Genomic DNA, 20,331 nt, shown 5'->3' with positions numbered 1-20,331 from the left:
CACTGGGTGCCCTCCTGCTGTTTTTTATGGTTGGACAAGACAGATACCCAGGTTCACAATGAATTCCTTCTTGATAAATGACTGTGGGCCATGGGCTGATTTTGACCAGTCTCCTGAGAATGAGCAGAACTTGGTTCTTACATTTTACCTTTTAATGTATAGGACCTATTATAATGAATTTAAATGTTAAATCTCCGCCCGGCAATGAACATGGAACCTGTGTTACTGTATGTTTCGCACCTGTAAACCTAATGTGTGTCCTGGTCTCCTTCATGAATATTCATAAGCCCCCTCCTGTATCCTGTTGAATATGTATAACAACAGGATACAGACACCCTGATTAACATATATTCTTACTTCTCCTTCCTCCCCCATGAAACACTGCTCTTGGATTTAGCTTCCTTTCCTGCCTGCGGGTCTAGCCCCATTATAAATAAAGCTCTCTTTTAAAATTTACCAATCTTGTGACTCTTTTTCAGTTGACACTAGGCCTTGTGTAACTTTTTCCAATTTCATCTGTTCTCCTACCCCATGCACACCCCAAGATATAAACCACTATCCTACATTTTGTTTTAATTAGTCTTGGTTTTCCTTTATGGTTTCATCATCTAAATAGGGACCCATAAATTTTACCTTGTTTCATTTTGCCTATTTTTATCTTCATATAAATGGAATCATAAGCTGTGTAATTTTATGATTTTTTCATTCAAACTGATGTTTTTTGAGATTCATTCATGTTCATATATGTTATTCCAGTATCATCATTTTTAATTACTGAATAAATAGTGACTTTGTTTTACTCAATTTATTGTAATAGACATTTGTGTTGTTTCTATCTGGTATTACTGAGATCATTATTTCTGTGAATTTTCTTGCATGTTTCCTGATATGGATGTGCACACATTTCTCCAGAATATATGTAACAGGATGAGAGGTTGTTGGAGACAGTCACATGGAGCTGCCCAGGATGAAGACACATCAACAAATGTAGGGCACAGTTTCAAGTCTGGCATAGAAAAATGGCAGGCCATCTCCTCTGCCCCACCCCCGTTAACTTCTTTCCAAGTTACCAATAATTGTTCTTAACCGTCCGTCATAAATACTGACCATGAAAATATCTGAGTGGAGAGAAGCATTTTCCACTTTCTATTTCCCAGTAGGTAGTACTTTTCCAGCTGTTGCGACATTAGAAAAGTCTCCAGAGCTTTGCTGTGGAGGAAATTGGGAGTATGAACCCTTATTGAACCTGAGATAGTAAGCCTTCCTTATAGAAAAGTCCTAGTGTTGTACATGCTGAGACACTCAAAGAGAAAGGCTATTTTAATTTTGTTCTTTCCAGTTCAAGCAGTTCCAAGCTGCCTCTTTCAAAGGGCAACCCACTTTCTGTAGAATTAATACAAATCTTATTAAACTAACCCTTATATTCTAGTTACATTTCCACCATTAACTGCTCTAGCCCAAGCCCTTTTGTCTTATCATGTTTTCATAATTACTACTTTTTTGAACTCAGTATATAAGCTCAACTCTAACTTTTTCTTTGGGGATTCATTCTTTTTTCAGATATATACCTAAAGTTACAAAGGTTGGATTTTTATGTAATTAATTTTTTGTTACCTCATCTTCTAATTGATTAGATATCTATTACTATTTCTTATTCCATCCTTGCAGTTAGATCATAAGTACTTGGTTATCTTTAGAGGGGGCCCAACTCATCCCTTTATCCAGAACCCACTCCCAAGATAACCAATCCTTTCCCACTAAAATAAAATCAATCCATTCATGAGGGAAGAGCAATCATGACCTAATCACCTCTTAAAGGCCTCACCTCTTAAAATGGTTGCAAGGGGGATTAAGCTTCCAACACATGAACTTTGGGAAACACATTCAAGCCACAGCAGTCGGTGTTTGGCCTTGTTAAAGGTCACGGGGGGGGGGGGGGGCGGGGGAGGTGTTGAAGCATTCATGAGTCTTATTTAAGCCATATAGCAAAAGATGGTTCCTTGCATTAAGCCATTCTGGAGACAAAAAATGGTGGAAGGATTTCTTTAACCAACGCTGTTTTCCAGGATCACAGGGCTCAGATAAATGTCAATATCGTTGGCTGCAGTCAGTGACATCTTATTTAAATCTAATATTTACCAAAAAAAAAAAAACCCATAAAATATTAAACACATTTGGTTTATTTTAATGTAATCTGAAATTAATGAAATATATTAATTATTTATAGCAATATATGTTGGATACCATGAAAATTGCCTGTCCAGGTATACCTTCTGAATCCCTATTGCTCTAAATTCTTCTGAGGTAGTAATTATTCAATGAGCTGAAGGGTGTTACTTGTACCACAGGATTGTTAGTTTAAAAACAAAATTGGCTAGTATGCTTATAAATAAGTAGATTTCTCCAGTAGACATTGCCTCCACAAAAATTCTCACCAGATCCAAAAACAATGATTTTTTTTCCAGGTTTACATAAAATGGAACTCCAAAATAATAGTAGATATTAAATGTAATATATTCTTTTTTTCTTTAAGAATATGCAGTACTTGACTTTCTGTTTCTGAGTTATTTCACTAAGATAATCAATGGTCTCCAGTTCCATCCACACTGCTACAAAAGCATGATTTCATTCTCTTTTATGGTGACTAGTACTCCATAGTATATATAAACCACATTAAATGTAATATATTCTAAAGTATTTTGCTATATGACTATGATTTCAAGGAAGTTTTATAAGTTTTCTTTTACCTTTCTCAGAAAAGCATATGTCCATATGTCAGTTTTGGAATATGTCAAATATTTTATCTTTTTATTATGTTTAAACACACAAGAAATAACACACAAGAAATGTATGTAATAAAACGTGCCTTAGAGAATGCTCTTCTTATCTGAGTCTGAAAACAAATCGTGCATGGATCTTTTAAAATAGTAATCAAAAAATAAATAAAATGGACAAATATGCCTGGAAAATAGTTACCAAGAGAGTGCAAGTATAGCAATACTATTAGACAAAATAGAATCCAAAGCAAAGGTATTTGTAGGGATAGAGAGAGAAATGAAAGCCCTCCAGAAGCAAAACACCGAAGGACTAGGGAAACTACAACAAACACACTAGCACACAGTTGTCTAGCTAACAAAATAAAAAAAAAAAAAAGGAAAATTCTCTAATCCCTCCCCCACCCTTAACCCCAGAACAATCAGAACAATAAAATTTAGAAGCGGAAATTAAGATGATAAACACATTAGCTTGGGTTTTCTGGAGCAAATACCATTACTAGGATTCTGAGCTTTGGGATTTATGTCCATCCCTTCAGGAAGAGAATTCCAGGCTCTTATACAGAACTGGAGACACATAGCATAAAGTCAGGACCATTGGAGAAAGGGTAGCATTAAAAAAAAAAAAAATCTAGCAGAGGTTCCTAGGAAGAAAACTTGTCTCTATAAGGATCTGTGCCTCTGAGGAGTGGGGTAGAGGCTATCTGGGCCATGGATTTAACTCTAAATTTACATAAAGTCTCGGACTTTTAATGAACGGGCCCTGAAATTAAATTGACCCAGGTTCATGGCGCCCCCTAGTGCCTTACAAAAGCAAATGTAAACAACGTGAGGAGGAAAGCATCATGAACCGAAGTTCTTAAGATCTACACAGATTGTTTTTCTATTATTGAGCACCTATTATGTATCATCAGACACTCTATCAGGAACTTGGATGTCCAAACATAAGATCATAATAAATATCACCAAATCAAAAAGAAAAATAGGTACTATGGAAAGTTAGACTGCTGAGCAAACAAGAGACTTCCATCTTCCCCTACACCCCCAAAGAATTTCAAATATTGAAATTATCATATAGATAATATAATTATTTACTAAAAGTTTAAAGAATAAAATAATGAAACAATCAAGGTGCAAGAGACAATGACAACCAGGCAGATTTGAAAAAGAACAAAATAAAACGTCTAGAAATGAAAAAGGGCTACATCCCATAATGATAAAAACCCATCAATAAGATGTAACAATTGGGACCTTGTATGCACCTGACCACAGAAGCACTAATTATGTAAGTCAGTAACTAGCGGAATAAGAAGGAGAATTTCAAATTTATGATTGTAGGGTAACATTTCAATATACTGCTCTTAGAAACTCATATAACAAGCAAAGAAAAATCCTTATGGTTGCAGAAGATTTGAACAAGACAATAAACAAACCTGATATATCTATGATTCCTGTATTGACACATAGAGAACATCCAAGTTTTTTCTAAGCACATGTTGAATGATTTCAAAAATTAACCCTGGTTTCACAAAAAGTAACAATAGATGCTAATGAATAAATTTTATACCCACTATTTTATCATAATCTAATTAAAGGACAATAGAAAAGTTATTTTTTTAAAGATAGTAAAAATAAAATAATCTCTCTATATGCTGGTAAATTAAAAACCACACTCCTAACTATTATGGATTAGACTGGAAATCATAAGGGAAACTATTAAATATTATCAAACAAATACGAATGAGAATAATACATAAGAAAATTGCAGGACGTACTTGATGTGGTACTAAAAGAAAAGCATATGATGTTAAATGCATACATTAAGGAACAAAAAACATTGAAGATACGTAAACTAGGTATTCAGCAAGTGTAACTTAAAAAGAACAGGAGAGTAAATCAAAATAAAGTAGAAAGAGGAGACATTTTAAAAGAACAAAACTTAATTCAATAGAAAAAAATGGAGATGACTCATAAGCCCAAACCCTGTTCTTTGGGGAAAATTTTTTTAAAGTGTGTGTGTGTGTGTGTGTGTGTGTGTGTGTGTGTGTGTGTGTAGGAGGAAATTATAGGAATAAAGGGAATGTAATTATCAAAAGGGAGATATAAAGAACCACAAGATGACCAGTTGTGCTGGTTCACTCCTGAAATGCTAGCACATTGGGAAACCAAGGTGAGAGGATCTCTTGGGGCTAGGAGCTCGAGGTCAGCCTGAGCAAGATGGAGACTCCTGTCTCTACAAAAAATAGAAAAATTAGCTGGGTGTGGTGGAGCGTGCCTGTAGTCCCAGCTACTTGGGAGGCTGAGGCAGGAGTCTCTCTCAAACCTCAGAGTTTTAGGGTGCAGTAAGCTATAATGATGTCACTGCATTCTAGCCTAGAAGACAGAGAAGCAAGACTCTGTCTCAAAAAGCAAACAAACTAAAAAACAAAACCACAAGAGAATGCTATGGATAACTTTTACAAAAAAATTAAACAATAAGAAAAAATAAGAAAATTAAGTAATAGATAAGCAGAATGAGCAAATTATAATTACATAAATAGAACAGGCAGTTAAAAAACAAAATCGCTCCTATGTCTTTCCACCCAAATGATGCCAAGCTCGGATTTTACAAGTTTTAGTGAATTGATGATCTCTATTTTCTTAAAGAGACAGGGTCTTGCTATGTTGCCTAGGCTGGAGTACAGTGGCTATCCACAGGAACAATAGCAGTGCCCTACAGTCTCAAACTCCTGGGCTGAAGGGATTCTCCTGCCACAGCCACCTGAATAGTTGGGACTGAAGGGATACACCACCGCATCTGGTATGATCCATATTTTACATAATCTGTTTCAATAGAAAAATAGCTCTCTTACTTATTTTTTTCTTTTAAAATTGTATACCCTTATTATTCAAACCAGAGAAGAACAATACAAATAAAAGAAAGGAAGAGAGACAAGAGAAGAAAATAATTTATAGCTTTGTCTCAGTTATGAACATTCATTTATTTTTTAAAGAGCCCTGTTTAAAACAAGATAAAATAGAAAACAAGGGGCCATGTTATTTTTTTAAGAAAATAAAGGATGTAATGTGGAGTTTATTCCAAGAACAGAAGAAATGTTTAGCATTATAAATCTGTCAGTGTAAGAAATTGATAAAGAACTATGAAGTCAAGGGTGGGATTTTAGAAAAAAAAAAAAAAGAACTATGAGGTCATCTCTATAAATGCTGAGAAAGCATTTGATAGAATATCTTTCATTGCAAACATTTTTAACAGACTAGAATGAGAAGAGCTCTTTATAAGGAGTAGCTACCATGAGCATAACAATTAATTGTGCGATTTTGGAAGGACTTCCACAGAGTCAGAAACAAGACAAGAGTGCTGAGGCACTACTATTCAGGATGGCATCACAGGGCCTGGCCAACACCATGAGACAAGGACAGGAAGTAAGAAGGGTAAGGATTCAATAACAAAAGACGATTATCTTTGTTGTTTGAAAATAATATAATTTCCAATGTTAAATTCCACAGTTATCTATAAATAAATAATTAGATCTAATAACTCAAGAGGGTTGGTGGGCATAAAATATAAAATGCATACAAAAATGTATGGCTTTTCTATACACTAGTAATTCTAATCTGAAATTGAGATAGAAAATCCAGACATCATTCACAACAGTATAACAGATTCTATATCCAAGAATAAATATTTCAGATCTACATTAAGAAAACTATGACATGTCATTGAAGGACACAAAACAAGATCCATTTAAATGAAGAGACAGGTATATCCTGTACTACTGTATATGTTTTAGGATGACTCAATATGCTATTAATAAAATGTTCATACATTCCAAAATAACCTAAAAGTTTAACGCCAAAAAATCTCTGCTAGGTATTTTGTAGAGCACTGTAAAATTCATATTGATGAAAAAAACTAGTCAAGATGATCTCAAAAAGACAGAAGAAAGAGAACAGTGGGCCTTGACTTAGTACTACATATGAGGACATATAAACCTGCAATTAAAACAGTGTGGCATTAGTCCTGATATAATGAGCAGGTTAGCAGAACGGAGTTAGACATTTTTGCTGTTTTCTGAGAGTCTCTTTACTGACATTTTCTAATTGCCAATCGATAGTTCTTCAGCCTTTGAGTCTTCGCTTCTGTATCTTTGGGAATGGGAAGGAGGGGTGAATGTATTAAAATATTTCTCTGATCCTAAGCTTAATGCACACTGTTGGCTAAAGGAACCTGGTTGATTCATCAAGTTGGTGAGTGCTTTCAGTGCAGAGAATGGGGCCTTTGTCTGCATAGAAGATGTTAGTGTGTCTTGCAAGATAAGAAGCGTCCCTTAAGATGGAGGAGGTGGTAGTTGAGTGGATGTGTATGTGTGATATTGGGAGAAAAGTACTGTGCAGTACTGTTATGGGCAGACAGAAAAGTAGAAATTTCATTGGTCCTGTGAAATGTAAGGTTTTGTTTTTGTTTGTACCTGTTATTTAAATTCATTCCTAGAGTTATCAAGAAATAATGTCTTTAGTGTAATGGTTAAGAGAAGGTACCCTGGAGCTAACCTGCCTAAGTCAGAAAGCCTCTGCCATTTATTAAGTGTATGACATTGGGCAAGTTAAGATTCATTTGGTATACTCATGGGTAAAATTGAGATGACAACAATGCACAGGTGTGTTATAAGGACTAAATGAGTTAACATCTGAAAAGCACTTAGAAATGTGTCTGAGTGCTTACAAAAAAAAGTAAATGAATAAAAATGAGGGGTTGTCTGGTACGTGGGACAACAGCTGCATTGTCTTTCTTCGGCTCTAGGCGTTTTTGCCCTCGTGGACCCTTTCCTCTATTAAAATAACATTATTTTCTTCAACCTAAAAGTTCACTTTTTCTTCTGATTTTAGAAGAAATTAAAATATTTTCGTGAGCCTCTAAAAGTACTGTGGGCCCTAGGCACTGTGCCTACTGTGCCCTAATGGATGTCAGTCCTGCTTGCATCTGAAGATTAATTTTTAAAATATATATATTTAATTAGGAAATAATTATACACACTTATACATATACACACATACACTAAATTCTCACACCCAGTGCTCTACAAACGTGAGGCCAATAAATAGGGATGGTTCAAGCAATGTCTCCTTGGAGTTGTGAGGGGTGTCTTCAACCACTGGAGAAGTAGGGAAGTGCTAGCTCCCCAAGAAAGCAGGGAGAGGCTGGAATACCGAAGCCCAAATTCACATCCTGCTTCCTCAATCCTCTCCTCTTGGTTCGAGCCATCAGAAAAACAGTCGGGAGAGGAGCTAAAAGACCAAGGGAGGGCTGTTGCCCTGTTTCTCGGTCTTCAAAATTCTCGACCCTCTGTTTTCATCTGTAACTGGCCCGTAGATTTTACAGACTCTCCAAGTCTGGTGGTCTGGTGGTCTGGTGGCCGCCAAAAGAGAGGGTGCGCGTCGCCGAGGTCTGGGCACCACCAGGGGGCGACCAACCAGCAGCCTTCCGGACGCGGGACAGACGCGAAGGGCGGCCTTAAATGCACAGGTTTCTCTACGTGGGGGCCGGAGTGGAGTAACGTGGCGCGGCCGTAACGGGCGGCTCTGCGGCCGGGTCGAGCTGGGGAGCTGCCAAACGGCCTTCGGAGCGAGCCAGCCTGGGGGGCGGGGCAGCGTGGCGGGACGGCCCTATGGGGGAGCCGGCCTGGAGGGGCGTGGGGGGGCCCTGAGATTCCTTTCCACCCTTTCCTAGCTGCTCTGAGTGGGATGGCTGCTGCCATTTTTCAGGATCTCTCACCTCCGGTTTGAGATTCTATGCGATTTTTCGGCTTTGTATGTCTATATGGTAGTTGCATTTTAGAGCAATTCCATGCCCTTTAAAACAAAGTTCACCAAATGTGATCTCCGTACCGGCAGCATCAGCATGATCTGGATTTAGAAGTACAAATTCTGAGGTCCTACTTCAGATCTAATGAATCAGAAACTATAAGGATGGGGTCCAGTAATCTATGTTTTCAAAAATCCTTTAGGTGATTTTAGTGCACACTCAAGTTTGAGACTGCTTCAAAGTATTGTGTTTCTCTGAATCCAGCTACTGGAGTTAACCTCTTAAACGGCAATTTAGCCTAAACTAAGCTGTTTTAACTTCAGGATCATTACCAAAGCCAAACCAGTGCTTAGGTCTTACCCACTCAGACCTTGATGACGTAAAGTGAAGATAGATAGGTAAATAAGTAGCTAGACAGATGTCTAGAAAGGGAAGACCTTAGAAAGATTTGAATCAACAATGAATGCAGAATTTCAATTCTCTGCATATTTTATTAATATTAATTATAACATTTCATTTACAGCCTTCCTGCCGTCCTGTCATTCAGACTTTTTTTGTAAAGGTAGTCCACGGTAAATAATGAATTCCCAGTAACTGGTTCTGTGCAGTAGTAAATTCTATTTTTATAACTCAAAAAATAAAATGAAAAAGCTGAAAACCTTGTTTACTTTCTTCCACTCAGGTAATGATCTCCTTTTGTTGAATTAGTGTGCAGCAAACCAGGTTGGGTTGGATTTGGATGGGATACTGTATGACACTAATCAGTCATTCTCAGGCAGATCAGACTTTTCATACTTCATAACTTCTATGAATAGATTCGTGTTTTCAGTTATTTTATGCATTCATTTCTTCTGTGCATTCATCTCTCTCCCCTGATTGAAGAAATAAAAAGGGTTTATTTGTTAGGTGTCATTTTACCATCAGCGCTAATATTTGCAATACAAAGAAGAGGGTCCTTTTTGCATGTGCTTGTATAATGTACTATCTGGAATCTCTGCTTCAGTGTTACCTAGACTTTAGTAATTATTAGCATTAACAGATAATGACTCAAATCGTGCTTAGTGAAGAGATATCACTGAATAATATGATCTTTGTTTCAAATCCTCCAACTATGCTTCTGAGGTGGGATTCAAATAGTTCAAAAGCTCATATTTTCTCCCTTTAGTTTTTGACCTGAAAATATTTGGACACTCTGATTTTAATTTTCTTTTTCTTTTTTTTCTTTTGAGACAGGGTCTCACTCTGTCACTCAGGCTGGAGTGCAGTGGCATAATTGTAGATCACTGCAACATACAAATCCCAGGCTCATGTGATCCTTCTGCCTCAGCCTCTTGAGAAGCTAGGACTACAGGCCCATACCACCATGCCTGGCTAAATTATTTTTTGGTTTTGTTTTGTTTGTTTGTTTGTTGTAGAGACAATAATCTCACTATCTTGCCCATGCTGGTCTCGAACTCCTAACCTCAAGCAATCCACTTGTCTCAACCTTCCAAAGTGCTGGCATTATAGTTCTGAGCCACCAGGTGGGGCCTAGTTTTCATTTGAACTCAGTAAAAAGAAAAATATAATAATTGCTCACGATTGCTAAGTGTTTACTAAATGTCCATTACTCTTAAGAGCTTTTACATGAACTATCTCAATTAATCCTTGAAACAACATTAAGAAGGGGTCTACTGTTATCAACTTCTTTGTACAGACAAGGAAAGTGAGTCCCAGAAAGTCTGACTTACTCATTCAACCTCATTCAATTGAACCACTGTGACAACTCAGCCCTGGCCTCTATTCCTGTTGTTATAGACATATGTGCACTTTAATTACTTAAGTAATTATGTCATGTTGCAAATACTTTTGGAGTCTACTGTGTGCCCAGAGCAGCCTTGAGCATTAGAGAGTCAGCAGCGAAAAAAGAAAATCTCCCTGCCCTTACAGACCTTACAGTCTTGAGAATGGGATGGGCAGGCAAACGATAAATAAAATTTATGTTAGTTAGTGCTAAGCATAATGAAGAAGGATGACTAAAGAAAGTTAAGACTGCAGATAGAAGGGTGTCATTTTACATTTGCTGGTCAGAGAAAATCTCCCATATGTGGTCACATTTTAATTAATCCACTTAATCCAACATACAAGAAATGTGGGAAGTATTTTAGTTACTATGTGACAAATATAACACCCAGCTGAGACATCAAATATATAAAAAGGTCTATTTACCTTTCTGATTCTTTTTTCTTCTCTCTCTCTTTTACCCCCTACATTCTGCTGTAGGCTTGTTTTTGGTCTCTAAACTCTTTCCTTCCCTGTTATAGTAACAGTTTGCTTCTTCCATTCCTTTCCTGAGTCCTTCTCAATTTCTCTCACCTTTTTTATCTCCATGTGCCTCTCTCTTTCCTAAAAAGTAGCATAATTTGGCTATAATATTTATAAAATATTGTATTTATGAAGTACAGCTCAACATTGCCAAAATTTTAAACAAAATAACATTAATATTACTATATTTTGTTTATTACTCAACACTTGGGATAAATATGTTTGCCTTAATGCAATTGTTGGGTCATAGTTGTTTGTTCTTGGTTCTTGGTGTGCTCTTGGCTGCAGAATGACCAGACACACCAAAGTAAGGCAAGCATGAAGTGAAGTTTATTGAATAAAATAAGATACGTTTGCCAGACAATGAAGTGAAAGGACCCCCTGTCATAACAGGAGGGCCTCAATTATGGTCTGGGGTCCTGTTTTATATTGCCTAGGCTGGGTCCTCCTCGTGGTTCAAACGTCACCATTAAACCACTTTGATGGACAGTTGGGAATTATATAACCAGATCTCCCATGAGCCTCTCTGAAAGCCCATTTGGGGAAGTGAACCACAATGTAGACTTCAACTAATGACATGACAATTAGCCTTAGGTTGTTCTAGGTCACCATCCATACCCTACCGTGCCTGTGCTGCTTGGCCTGTGGGCTACAGAATCCTCTGCATTCTTCTGCATTTGGCCCGCTAAATTCTGATTGGCAGATTGGTAGGGTGTTCCTTCCTCCCCCAGATGTGGCAATTGCTCCTAGCGCCCACCTCCTCCCTAGGAGGGCTGGAGGCTCACACAGTCTACCTGACAAAATAAGTCTGGTAGTCCCCTTGTAAGTCCAAGTCTGTTCACTTGCCTGAAGAGTTCCAAAGTATGAGAAACAGTTTTTTTTTTTTTGAAAAGAGTGAAAGTGAAAGAAAAAGGAAAATGAAAGCAATTAACTGGAAGTCTCCTTGATTGAGGGCTCCAGGAGGTCCAAGACCACCTTAGCTCTCTGTATCTCCAGTGCCCACGCCAGTGCCTAGCCCAAAAGCATTCAGTGATTATCTCTTGAATAAGCTGATTTATAAATAAACACTGAGAATAGCCATGCTACATTTCACTAGGGAATTTTGAAACATTTCAAGAATCTCCCTATAATCCTTTATGACTAAATTCTTCTATTCAGTTTCTTCTCTTTTTACCGCCCTCTGCTAACTCTTAATCTGTTATCTTAATTTTAAGCACTGTATTTTTTACTGTTACTCAATTATTAATCTTAAATTTTATATATTACATAAATTATTAATATAGTTTTAACTTTTTGCTCGATTTTAAATTTCATTTTGTTTCTTCCATATTATTTTTTTCATTTTCATAATCCATAGTATTTTCTGAGATTATAATTTTTATTATAAGTATTTTTCTACTTAAATTTGTTTTTTATTTCAAAAGGCCAAACATATTTGTTGGACATTGTAACAACAATCATGCACCAGAGAATTGCTAAATTAGCTTAGGATTTCCCAGATGAATTAATTCAATACATTCAATACTTTTTTTTTTTTTAAGTACCTGCTATGTGCTGGGCTACTGTTTTATATAAATTGTAGAGACAGTATTTTGTCCTTTACAATCTCAGGGAAAAGTCTATCACGGAACCACTTGAGGATTTTCTTGGTCTTTGTTTCTGGAAATAGTGGTCAATTGTCTAAATTGTCGGAATTCTTAAAGATCTACCATTTAATCAGATCTAGGTGATTTTACAGCCAATTTCTACCTATTCTTTAAAGCACAAATACTTTTTGCACTCAAGTATTTCAAGCATTAAAAAAAAATTGGGTGATGTTAGTTGTTTTAAAATATGTTCACAAATTCTTTTACTATCCTTACCTGAAAGGGTGGACTCTAATTCCCCTTCTGAATATGTGCCAGATTTAAGTGACTTGCTTGTAATGAATAAAATGGCAAAAGTGTGCAAATTTCCAAGCTTGTTCACAAAAGACATTGTGGTTTATTTCTCCCCACTCTCTGCCTCGGTTTTCTCTTTCTAAGGATAACAGCTGCTATGTTTTGAAGATGGTTGGTGAGCCCTTTCTCGAGGTCTAAGTGGCAAGGATCTGAGGCCTCCAGGCAATGGCCAGCTCAAACTTGCCAGATATGCCAGTATGCCATCTTAAAAGGGAATCCTGAAGCTACAGTCAAGGATTCGGATGATTGCAGCTTATGCTTACATCTTGACCCCCTCCTCAAGAAAGGCCCTAAGTCATATCCACCCAGCTAAGTCAATTCTAGATTCCTAACCCACAGAAATTAAATGAAATATTAGATGTTCATTAATTTAAGCTGCTCAATTTTGGGATAATTTGTTACAAAGCAACAGATAACTAATAGAGAGCTCCACAGTTACTTTTATAAGGCTACCATAATCTTAACAAGAAACCTGACAAAGTAAACCCAAAAGAGAAAATCATAGGATGATTATATACGAATAGAAATGGAAAAAATATTAACAAAATTTATCCAGACATTACTTAAGATAATAATATAACATGGTCAAATAAGATTTGGCCTAGGAATGAAAGTATGAATCAATATTATGAAATCTATCTATACTTCATTGCAACAGGTTAAAAAAGAAAAAGCATATGATTTCATCAGATGTCAAAAAGTGATTGGATAAAATTAATAAATCATTCTTAAAAATAATTCTTAAAACATGATTAGAAGGAAACTACATTAACACAAGAAAGACTATGCATATGAACACAGACACAAAAGTAAATATTATTATAAATCACAAAATTATCAAAGCCATTTCTATGACAAGGAGGAAAAGACAATGCCTGTTAGCATGTCTAATATAGCATATTGTTTATGATTGTAGCTAACATAATAAGATGATAAAAGCAACTAATAAATAATTACTGGAAAAAGTATCCAACATTTTTGTTTGGTAATAATCGTATTATATTTAATTAAAATCAAGACAGTCTATTAAATATTGATTAGGATTCATAGAATTTGATAAGGTTAACTAGATACAAAATACATGTAAATAATCAATTGCCCAAATTATCCTCCCACATGAAGAATTTCAAACAGTGCTTTAGTCTAATGCCGTATATCAATATGGGACAGAAGGCACAATGTTATGAAAATCAGTATTATATTTGTTGTAAGAATTTATAGAGCTTAATTCAGTGTCACACAGTGACCTCTATTTTGTTGTATTATTTTAATTTTTGTTCTATTATTTTATACTCTATTTAAATTATCTTTAATTAAATGAATGATTCATCAATTCTAGACAGTTCTCAGCCATGATCTTTTAAATCTCACATCTGCATTATTCTTTCTCATTGTCCTTCTAGTACTATGAGTAAATCTGTATCAGATCATTTTACTACTAATTTCAAGTCTTAAACTCACTGTTACATTTTTCTTTCTGCATTTTGGATAATTCCTTAAGATCTGGTTATATAGTTCATTAAATTTCTTCTGCTAGGTCCAATTGGCTATTAATCCCTTCCAATAAGCTTTTAATTATGTTATCAATAATTGTGTTTATTTATTTTCTAGAATTTCTATTACATTCTTTATTTAAATCTGTGTGTCCACTCTTTGTATTTTCTTAGTCCCTCAGCATATGTTATTATTAACAGTTTTTAGTTTACTTTTTATGTCACTAAATTTAGTCGTATAAAAGTCTGTATCTGTTAATTCTCTCTTTTTACTCCTTTTGCTCCCATTGTTTGTTGCTCTTGCTCTTGATCATACTTCCCTATTTCATGATGTATTTGGTTAATTTTGATTGTGAAGGTACACATTGATTTTCTTTGATATTTTATCTAGGGGCATTTGTTGAGGCCTAAAATTAATCTTGTTCCTTCAGAGATGTCTTGTATTTCCTTCCATCAGGAGTTCCGGGGCACAAAACCAGCCTGGGACATCCCTAAATTAAATTCTTAGCTGGTGTGTTTTGAATCCCTGTGGTTTGAATGCTGGGAACAAGTAAGCTTCAAGGCTGGTTTGTAGTCTATCCAAACCTCAGCACCACAATCTACCCTGCTTAGCACCCAAGTTGAGAGCTGCCTCTTTTTTGCATTCTGTGGAAAGTATGTGTGTATTTCCAGTTCATCTCTCTAGCCGGAGAAGGTAGCTTTTGGTTTTGTGTCTCAACTTTACTTGAAAAGATTTATCAGGCTCCAACCCTGGTCAGTTTCCATACAACATCCTAAAAACCAAAGCACAGGTTTGGGTAAAAGCTAGCTGTGGTGCTTCTAGTTTCACCTGGGCCAAATCCCTGGGCCTGAGTTCCTTACTTTCTTAGCCACTCTTCATTGCTATTAAGAATTTAAAAAATATTATCCAGGCTTTTTATTAATAGTTGCCCATCCAGGTAACATGCTTGCCATATTATGAAAATATATCCCATAATCTGTAAATCTCTGTTTGTGAGAGCATGAGCACACAAAGATTTCTAAACTCGTTCCTCCATCAGTCAATTAATTATCAACCACCACCTAAATTCAGTGTCTCAGCAAGCACCTTACTCCAAGCCTAGCCTTGCATCTCACAATTTTTTTACCTGAAGCTTTGGTTCCTTTTCTTCTGGCCACTCCCTCCCAGCTCTCTCCAGTCTCTTTTTCTAGATATTTTTTCCCCACAATCATCCATTCCCATGTAGCGAAAAGTTTACACCATCAACCTACCTTGTGCAGCAGAAGCCACATCTTACTAGAAGGGGTTTTCCTTCCCTTTCTACCTCGTCTTGTGTTTGGCACTCAGGGACATCCAGGAAAGGGTGAACCATATTGCAAAGGGGGCCTCAGTCCTCAGGTGACTATTGCCTATCTGCAGTTAGACACCTTAATGGATTCACTATTTGGCTTCTCTCCTGTTACCAGAGTATTTTTAAACTGAGTGCTAAAAGACGACTATGAACTAAGTGAGACTTTTTGAGAAAGTATAGTAACTGGCAGAATTTGAAGGAATCTCAAAGACTACTTCCTTTTTCTCTCCCTCTGCACCTTTTAGATAAAATGTAGGATCCAACTTTCCCTCTCCCACTCGCCTACGCAAAGGCGGGGACAGAAATTGGCCCAAATGCAAAGCAAGCAAACCAGAAATCTTTGTAATACTCCTATGAAAACTCACATTACCTTCTGCTTTTGTTTTTTTTTTTTTTACAGTACTACACAGTAAAATTTTTAAAAAGAAAGAAAATGAAGAAATTAAAAACAAGAAGGTAAGGAAAGAAACCTCTGAACAGAAGGAAGTTGCCAGAGCATGCTCTTTTGTGCTCAGGGTTAGCAGTCATCACTGAGTCTCTATCAACATCACCGCCAGTTTGGAGATCTACACACGAAAACAAAGAGCTGTACATTTAAAATGACATCTTCAAGTCATACTAATACCTAGTTATGTAACACTAAATATGATAATGCTTCTATTTAAGTTCCACGTGCCCACTAATGAGCACTCAATTTGTGGTAGTTATTGTTATTTCCAGTATTTCACATGTGTTCACCACCGGGCAGTACTAACATAACATCAAAGATTGGTAACGTAGTTTTAAAAATGGTGGTGAGAAAACCAAGAATCCTTTAAGCTAAAGAATTACAACTCATTTGTTGAAAAATATGCGTGGCTCTTAAAAGAGCCTTTGGGGTTGGGTGTAAAGACGCTTACTTGGCAAGTTTACTTGGAGCTGGTGTACTTGGTTACGGCCTTGGTGCCCTCGGACACGGCGTGCTTGGCCAGCTCTCCCGGCAGCAGCAGGCGCACGGCCGTCTGGATCTCCCGGGAGGTGATGGTCGAGCGCTTGTTGTAATGCGCCAGGCGAGACGCCTCCCCCGCGATGCGCTCGAAGATGTCGTTGACGAAGGAATTCATGATACCCATGGCCTTGGACGAGATCCCAGTGTCGGGGTGGACCTGCTTCAGCACCTTGTACACGTACACGGAGTAGCTCTCCTTGCGGCTGCGCTTGCGCTTCTTGCCGTCCTTCTTCTGGGCCTTTGTCACCGCCTTCTTGGAGCCCTTTTTGGGCGCAGGAGCAGATTTCGTGGGTTCAGGCATCGCAGCGTTAAAAAATTACACTATCGCGAACACCTGGGAAAATAATCATCCCCAGCGAGGCCAGTTTCATTTATAGACGCGGTATTCAAATGAGGTTAATAAGATTTCGTTTATGATTGGATTAATTTTAGTGTGTCGTCACAAATGCCAATGTAAACGACACTTGAAGGTCTATCTTCTCATTGGCTAATACGTTACTCTATTTTGACCCAATCAGAAAGCCCAGACTAGGCTACCCAAAGCTACTATAAAAAGGTCTCTTCAAGCAGGCGTGTGTATTTCTCACAAGGCAGCTGTCTTTATGGCTACACGGTAATTTTGCGGAGGTCAACACTCTCTCCAAAGACACCTCTACAGATGAGTTCTTAACCTAAAACCCGTGTGTATCTGTGCTGCAGGTAGCCTTATTACTGGAGCTACGCAATCAGGGAAAATTATTTTGTTGCTCCTGCAGCTAATCGCTCACGAGAGCCTCACCAATAACCGTATGCTGTTTTACTGTTCCAAGTTCTCTCCCTTCGCCCGTCTACCGTAAGTTCTGGAAATTGCTGCTCACAAAAATAGGATACTCTCTCCCCACTCTGGTAGTTCTACTTGGGTAAAGTTAAGCTATATGGCACTGAGTAAACATTGCAAGTGCGCTGCATAATGTGCTCTGCTGTTCCTTACCGCGTGCCATGCATTTAAATGTGGCACTAATTGGCTACCATACAGCGCCAAAAAATGGGTGCATGGGATTCGTGCGGGAGCTCTGCAGTTGTAGGCTGCGACTCACCCATCCTAGGAACTTATCCCCGGTTCTCACGTTGAAAATGAAAGCTCCCAAAAACCTCACGCATACGAAAAAACAAGTACCGAAACCCATCACGCATACGAAAAAACAAGTACCGAAACCCATCTACCGTCCCGCCTTCTTTCCCCGGAGGCCCGCCCCCCTTAGTGGCGTTTTCCTTTCAGCCACGCCCCCTAACAAAGTGTAACAGCTCTTTTGCTGAGATCGGTGGGTGGCTCTGAAAAGAGCCTTTGGGTTGTGTTGAGCGTCTAAGCAGTTGGCCAAAGGACTTTATTTCTTCTTAGCTGCCGCCTTCTTTGGCTTGGCTGCCTTGGGTTTGGCGGTCTTTGGTTTAGCCGCCTTGGGTTTCACCGCTTTGGCCTTCGCTGGACTCTTAGGCGCCTTCTTCGGCTTGGCTGCTTTAGCCTTTTTAGGGCTTTTCGCTTTTTTGGCTCCTGCAGCTGCGGCCGGCTTCTTCGCCTTCTTCGGGGTCTTCTTGGCGCTCTTCTTCGGGGCGGTAGCCCCCGTTGCCTTCTTAGGCTTCTTTGCCGCTCCTACAGGCTTCTTGGCCTTGGCTGCACTTGCTTTTTTAGCTCTGGGTTTGGCTTCCCCGGAGGCTGCCTTCTTGTTGAGTTTGAAGGACCCCGAAGCGCCGGTGCCCTTGGTTTGCACCAGAGTGCCCTTGCTCACCAAGCTCTTGAGACCAAGCTTGATGCGACTGTTGTTCTTCTCCACGTCATAGCCAGCGGCCGCCAGCGCCTTCTTCAGAGCGGCCAAAGACACACCGCTGCGCTCTTTGGAAGCGGCAACAGCCTTGGTGATAAGCTCGGACACCGGTGGACCAGACGCTTTGCGCTTCGCCGCACCTGCAGATTTGCGGGCCTTTTTCTTCACGGGTGCCTTCTCTGCAGGGGCCGGAGCGGTGGGCGCTGCGGGCGCAGTTTCAGACATATTGAAGGCGGGCGTGAGGAAGAGCAATTAGAGCCGGAAGCGGAGACACTGGCCGGGACTCAGGCCGCGGCGCTGCGCCCGCCCGTTTATATAGGGCGGAGCTGCGCCGTGATTGGTGCGCTGTCCAGCCCGCCTCGCTGGCAGCCGCAGAGTGTCCTCTTGGATCCCGAGTTGTGTTTGTTACACCTCAAAAAAAGCCAAAAATATTAAAATTCCCTACACTGAGCTACCCAGTTTTTCTCAGATAATGATCCCTGAAGCCTCAGGCTTCACGCAGTACTCAAATTATGAGGAAAGCACAAAACCTTGTGCCAGAAACTAGCAATATTTCTCGCCGTGCTCGGCAAATTTCAACTCAGAGAAACAAAACTTTCTATTTTCTTCATAAATTATAAACTGATCTTTAACTGTGGAGTTTTCTGACCTCTCAAATATGATTCTCCAAGTGGTTAGCTTCTTATACGTCCAAAAAACATGTCACTGGCACTAAGATTTTTATTACAAATCTGCACTTAAGTGAGGGAAGTAACACAGGCTCCTCGGAGAGTCCTGCCTATTGAGCCGAGGGCATTTGAGTTCATCAAACTGGTTTAGTTTAATGCCAAACAAATTATTGCCAATTTGGGGTTCAATTTTGGACCCCTGGGACATCAGTCTATGCAGCTATGGTTTTATTTTCTTCCGCTACACCTAAGTTTTTAAATAATTCCTTTGGATAATTCTTTCTCTTTCTGCTCCCAAGGGTTGGGGGCGGGGCGGTTGCTTCTCTCCTTTGGACAAGTGCTCCATGGGTTGAGATACCTTGATTTCAGGGTATTTGGGAGGGAAGGGAAGTCCAAAACATACTCAGGGTACAGAGATGAAAAAGGTTTAATTTTCAAATATGTGTCCATAAAGTCACTGGAAGTGGAGGTGCACTTTACATTGGAGAATTTATCTGAAGCCTTGCTGAGTGTTTTTGCCATATGCTTTGGGACCAAATTGTAATGTATTAGTTAGAGTTAAAATCGAGCAATGATCATAAGGGAAAATAAATAAGAACTGTAGACTGGAACATATCTATTCCCATTATTAGGGAAGCACAGCCCCTGTTACGAATAGCTAATGGATGACTAGTCCACTCACCATACATGATTTCAGTCTCCATGAAGATTATAGCCCAATGTTTCCCAGAGCTCCATAAAAAGGAAAATAAGTGACATGTAGGGATTAAATGACAATTTCAAATTTTGATCTCAGAAGCAGAGCTTTGAGAGGCTGTCCAAGCTAAGTTATTGTCCTCTACAGACATCTTTTAAAAGATGTCTGAAAGAATGGGTTTGTTTAGGTAGTTGTCCAACCAAGGGAGAGTATAAATTGGCAGTGACAGCTCAATGAAAACAATGATTTCTGAAAAACAATCTGGCTGGAATTGCCTTTTAAAAACTGCAAGCCATCTTCTGGGGAAACAAAATACAATCTTACCCAATGCTAAAGGTGATATTTTACTGTTCTGCAGATGTGACTGATTGTAACATGGTATTGGCTATCACTTTAAAATTTAGTTCCATTTCCCCAAATCTTCTCCACAGACACAAACTCTGCTATTGAAATGCATAGAATACATAAGTTTAATACAACATGAATGAAATGTTTCAAAATAGTCCTGTTTAAATTAATGCTGGATTTGGTATA

At 38.4% G+C, this 20,331-nt stretch overlaps 2 protein-coding genes across 2 annotated transcripts; both read right to left on the bottom strand.

Moving 5' to 3' along the window:
• Positions 1-9,043: 9,043 nt before the first annotated feature.
• Positions 9,044-17,020, bottom strand: LOC123638393 (histone H2B type 1-M). The gene is made up of 2 exons (XM_045552008.1): positions 16,545-17,020; positions 9,044-9,449 (listed from the first exon to the last, which is right to left on the bottom strand). The coding sequence occupies exon 1, from the start codon at positions 16,932-16,934 to the stop codon at positions 16,554-16,556; it is 381 nt and encodes a 126-aa protein (XP_045407964.1). The 5' UTR covers positions 16,935-17,020; the 3' UTR covers positions 9,044-9,449; positions 16,545-16,553.
• Positions 17,021-17,943: 923 nt separating this feature from the next.
• H1-4 (H1.4 linker histone, cluster member) lies at positions 17,944-18,718 on the bottom strand. The gene has a single exon (XM_045551991.1). It carries the CDS (start codon positions 18,655-18,657, stop codon positions 17,998-18,000), a length of 660 nt encoding a protein of 219 aa, XP_045407947.1. The 5' UTR covers positions 18,658-18,718; the 3' UTR covers positions 17,944-17,997.
• Between the last annotated feature and the right edge of the window lie 1,613 nt (positions 18,719-20,331).

The sequence above is a fragment of the Lemur catta genome, chromosome 5 (assembly GCF_020740605.2).
Source record: "Lemur catta isolate mLemCat1 chromosome 5, mLemCat1.pri, whole genome shotgun sequence".
In the NCBI taxonomy this organism is placed as follows: domain Eukaryota; kingdom Metazoa; phylum Chordata; class Mammalia; order Primates; family Lemuridae; genus Lemur; species Lemur catta.
The sequence above is the reverse complement of the archived record's forward strand: the minus strand, read 5'-3'. Positions and strand labels throughout refer to the sequence as shown.

Coding starts and splice junctions, on each gene's coding strand:
- LOC123638393 (XM_045552008.1), bottom strand. CDS start 16,934: ATGCCTGAACCCACGAAATCTGCTCCTGCGCCCAAAAAGGGCTCCAAG.
- H1-4 (XM_045551991.1), bottom strand. CDS start 18,657: ATGTCTGAAACTGCGCCCGCAGCGCCCACCGCTCCGGCCCCTGCAGAG.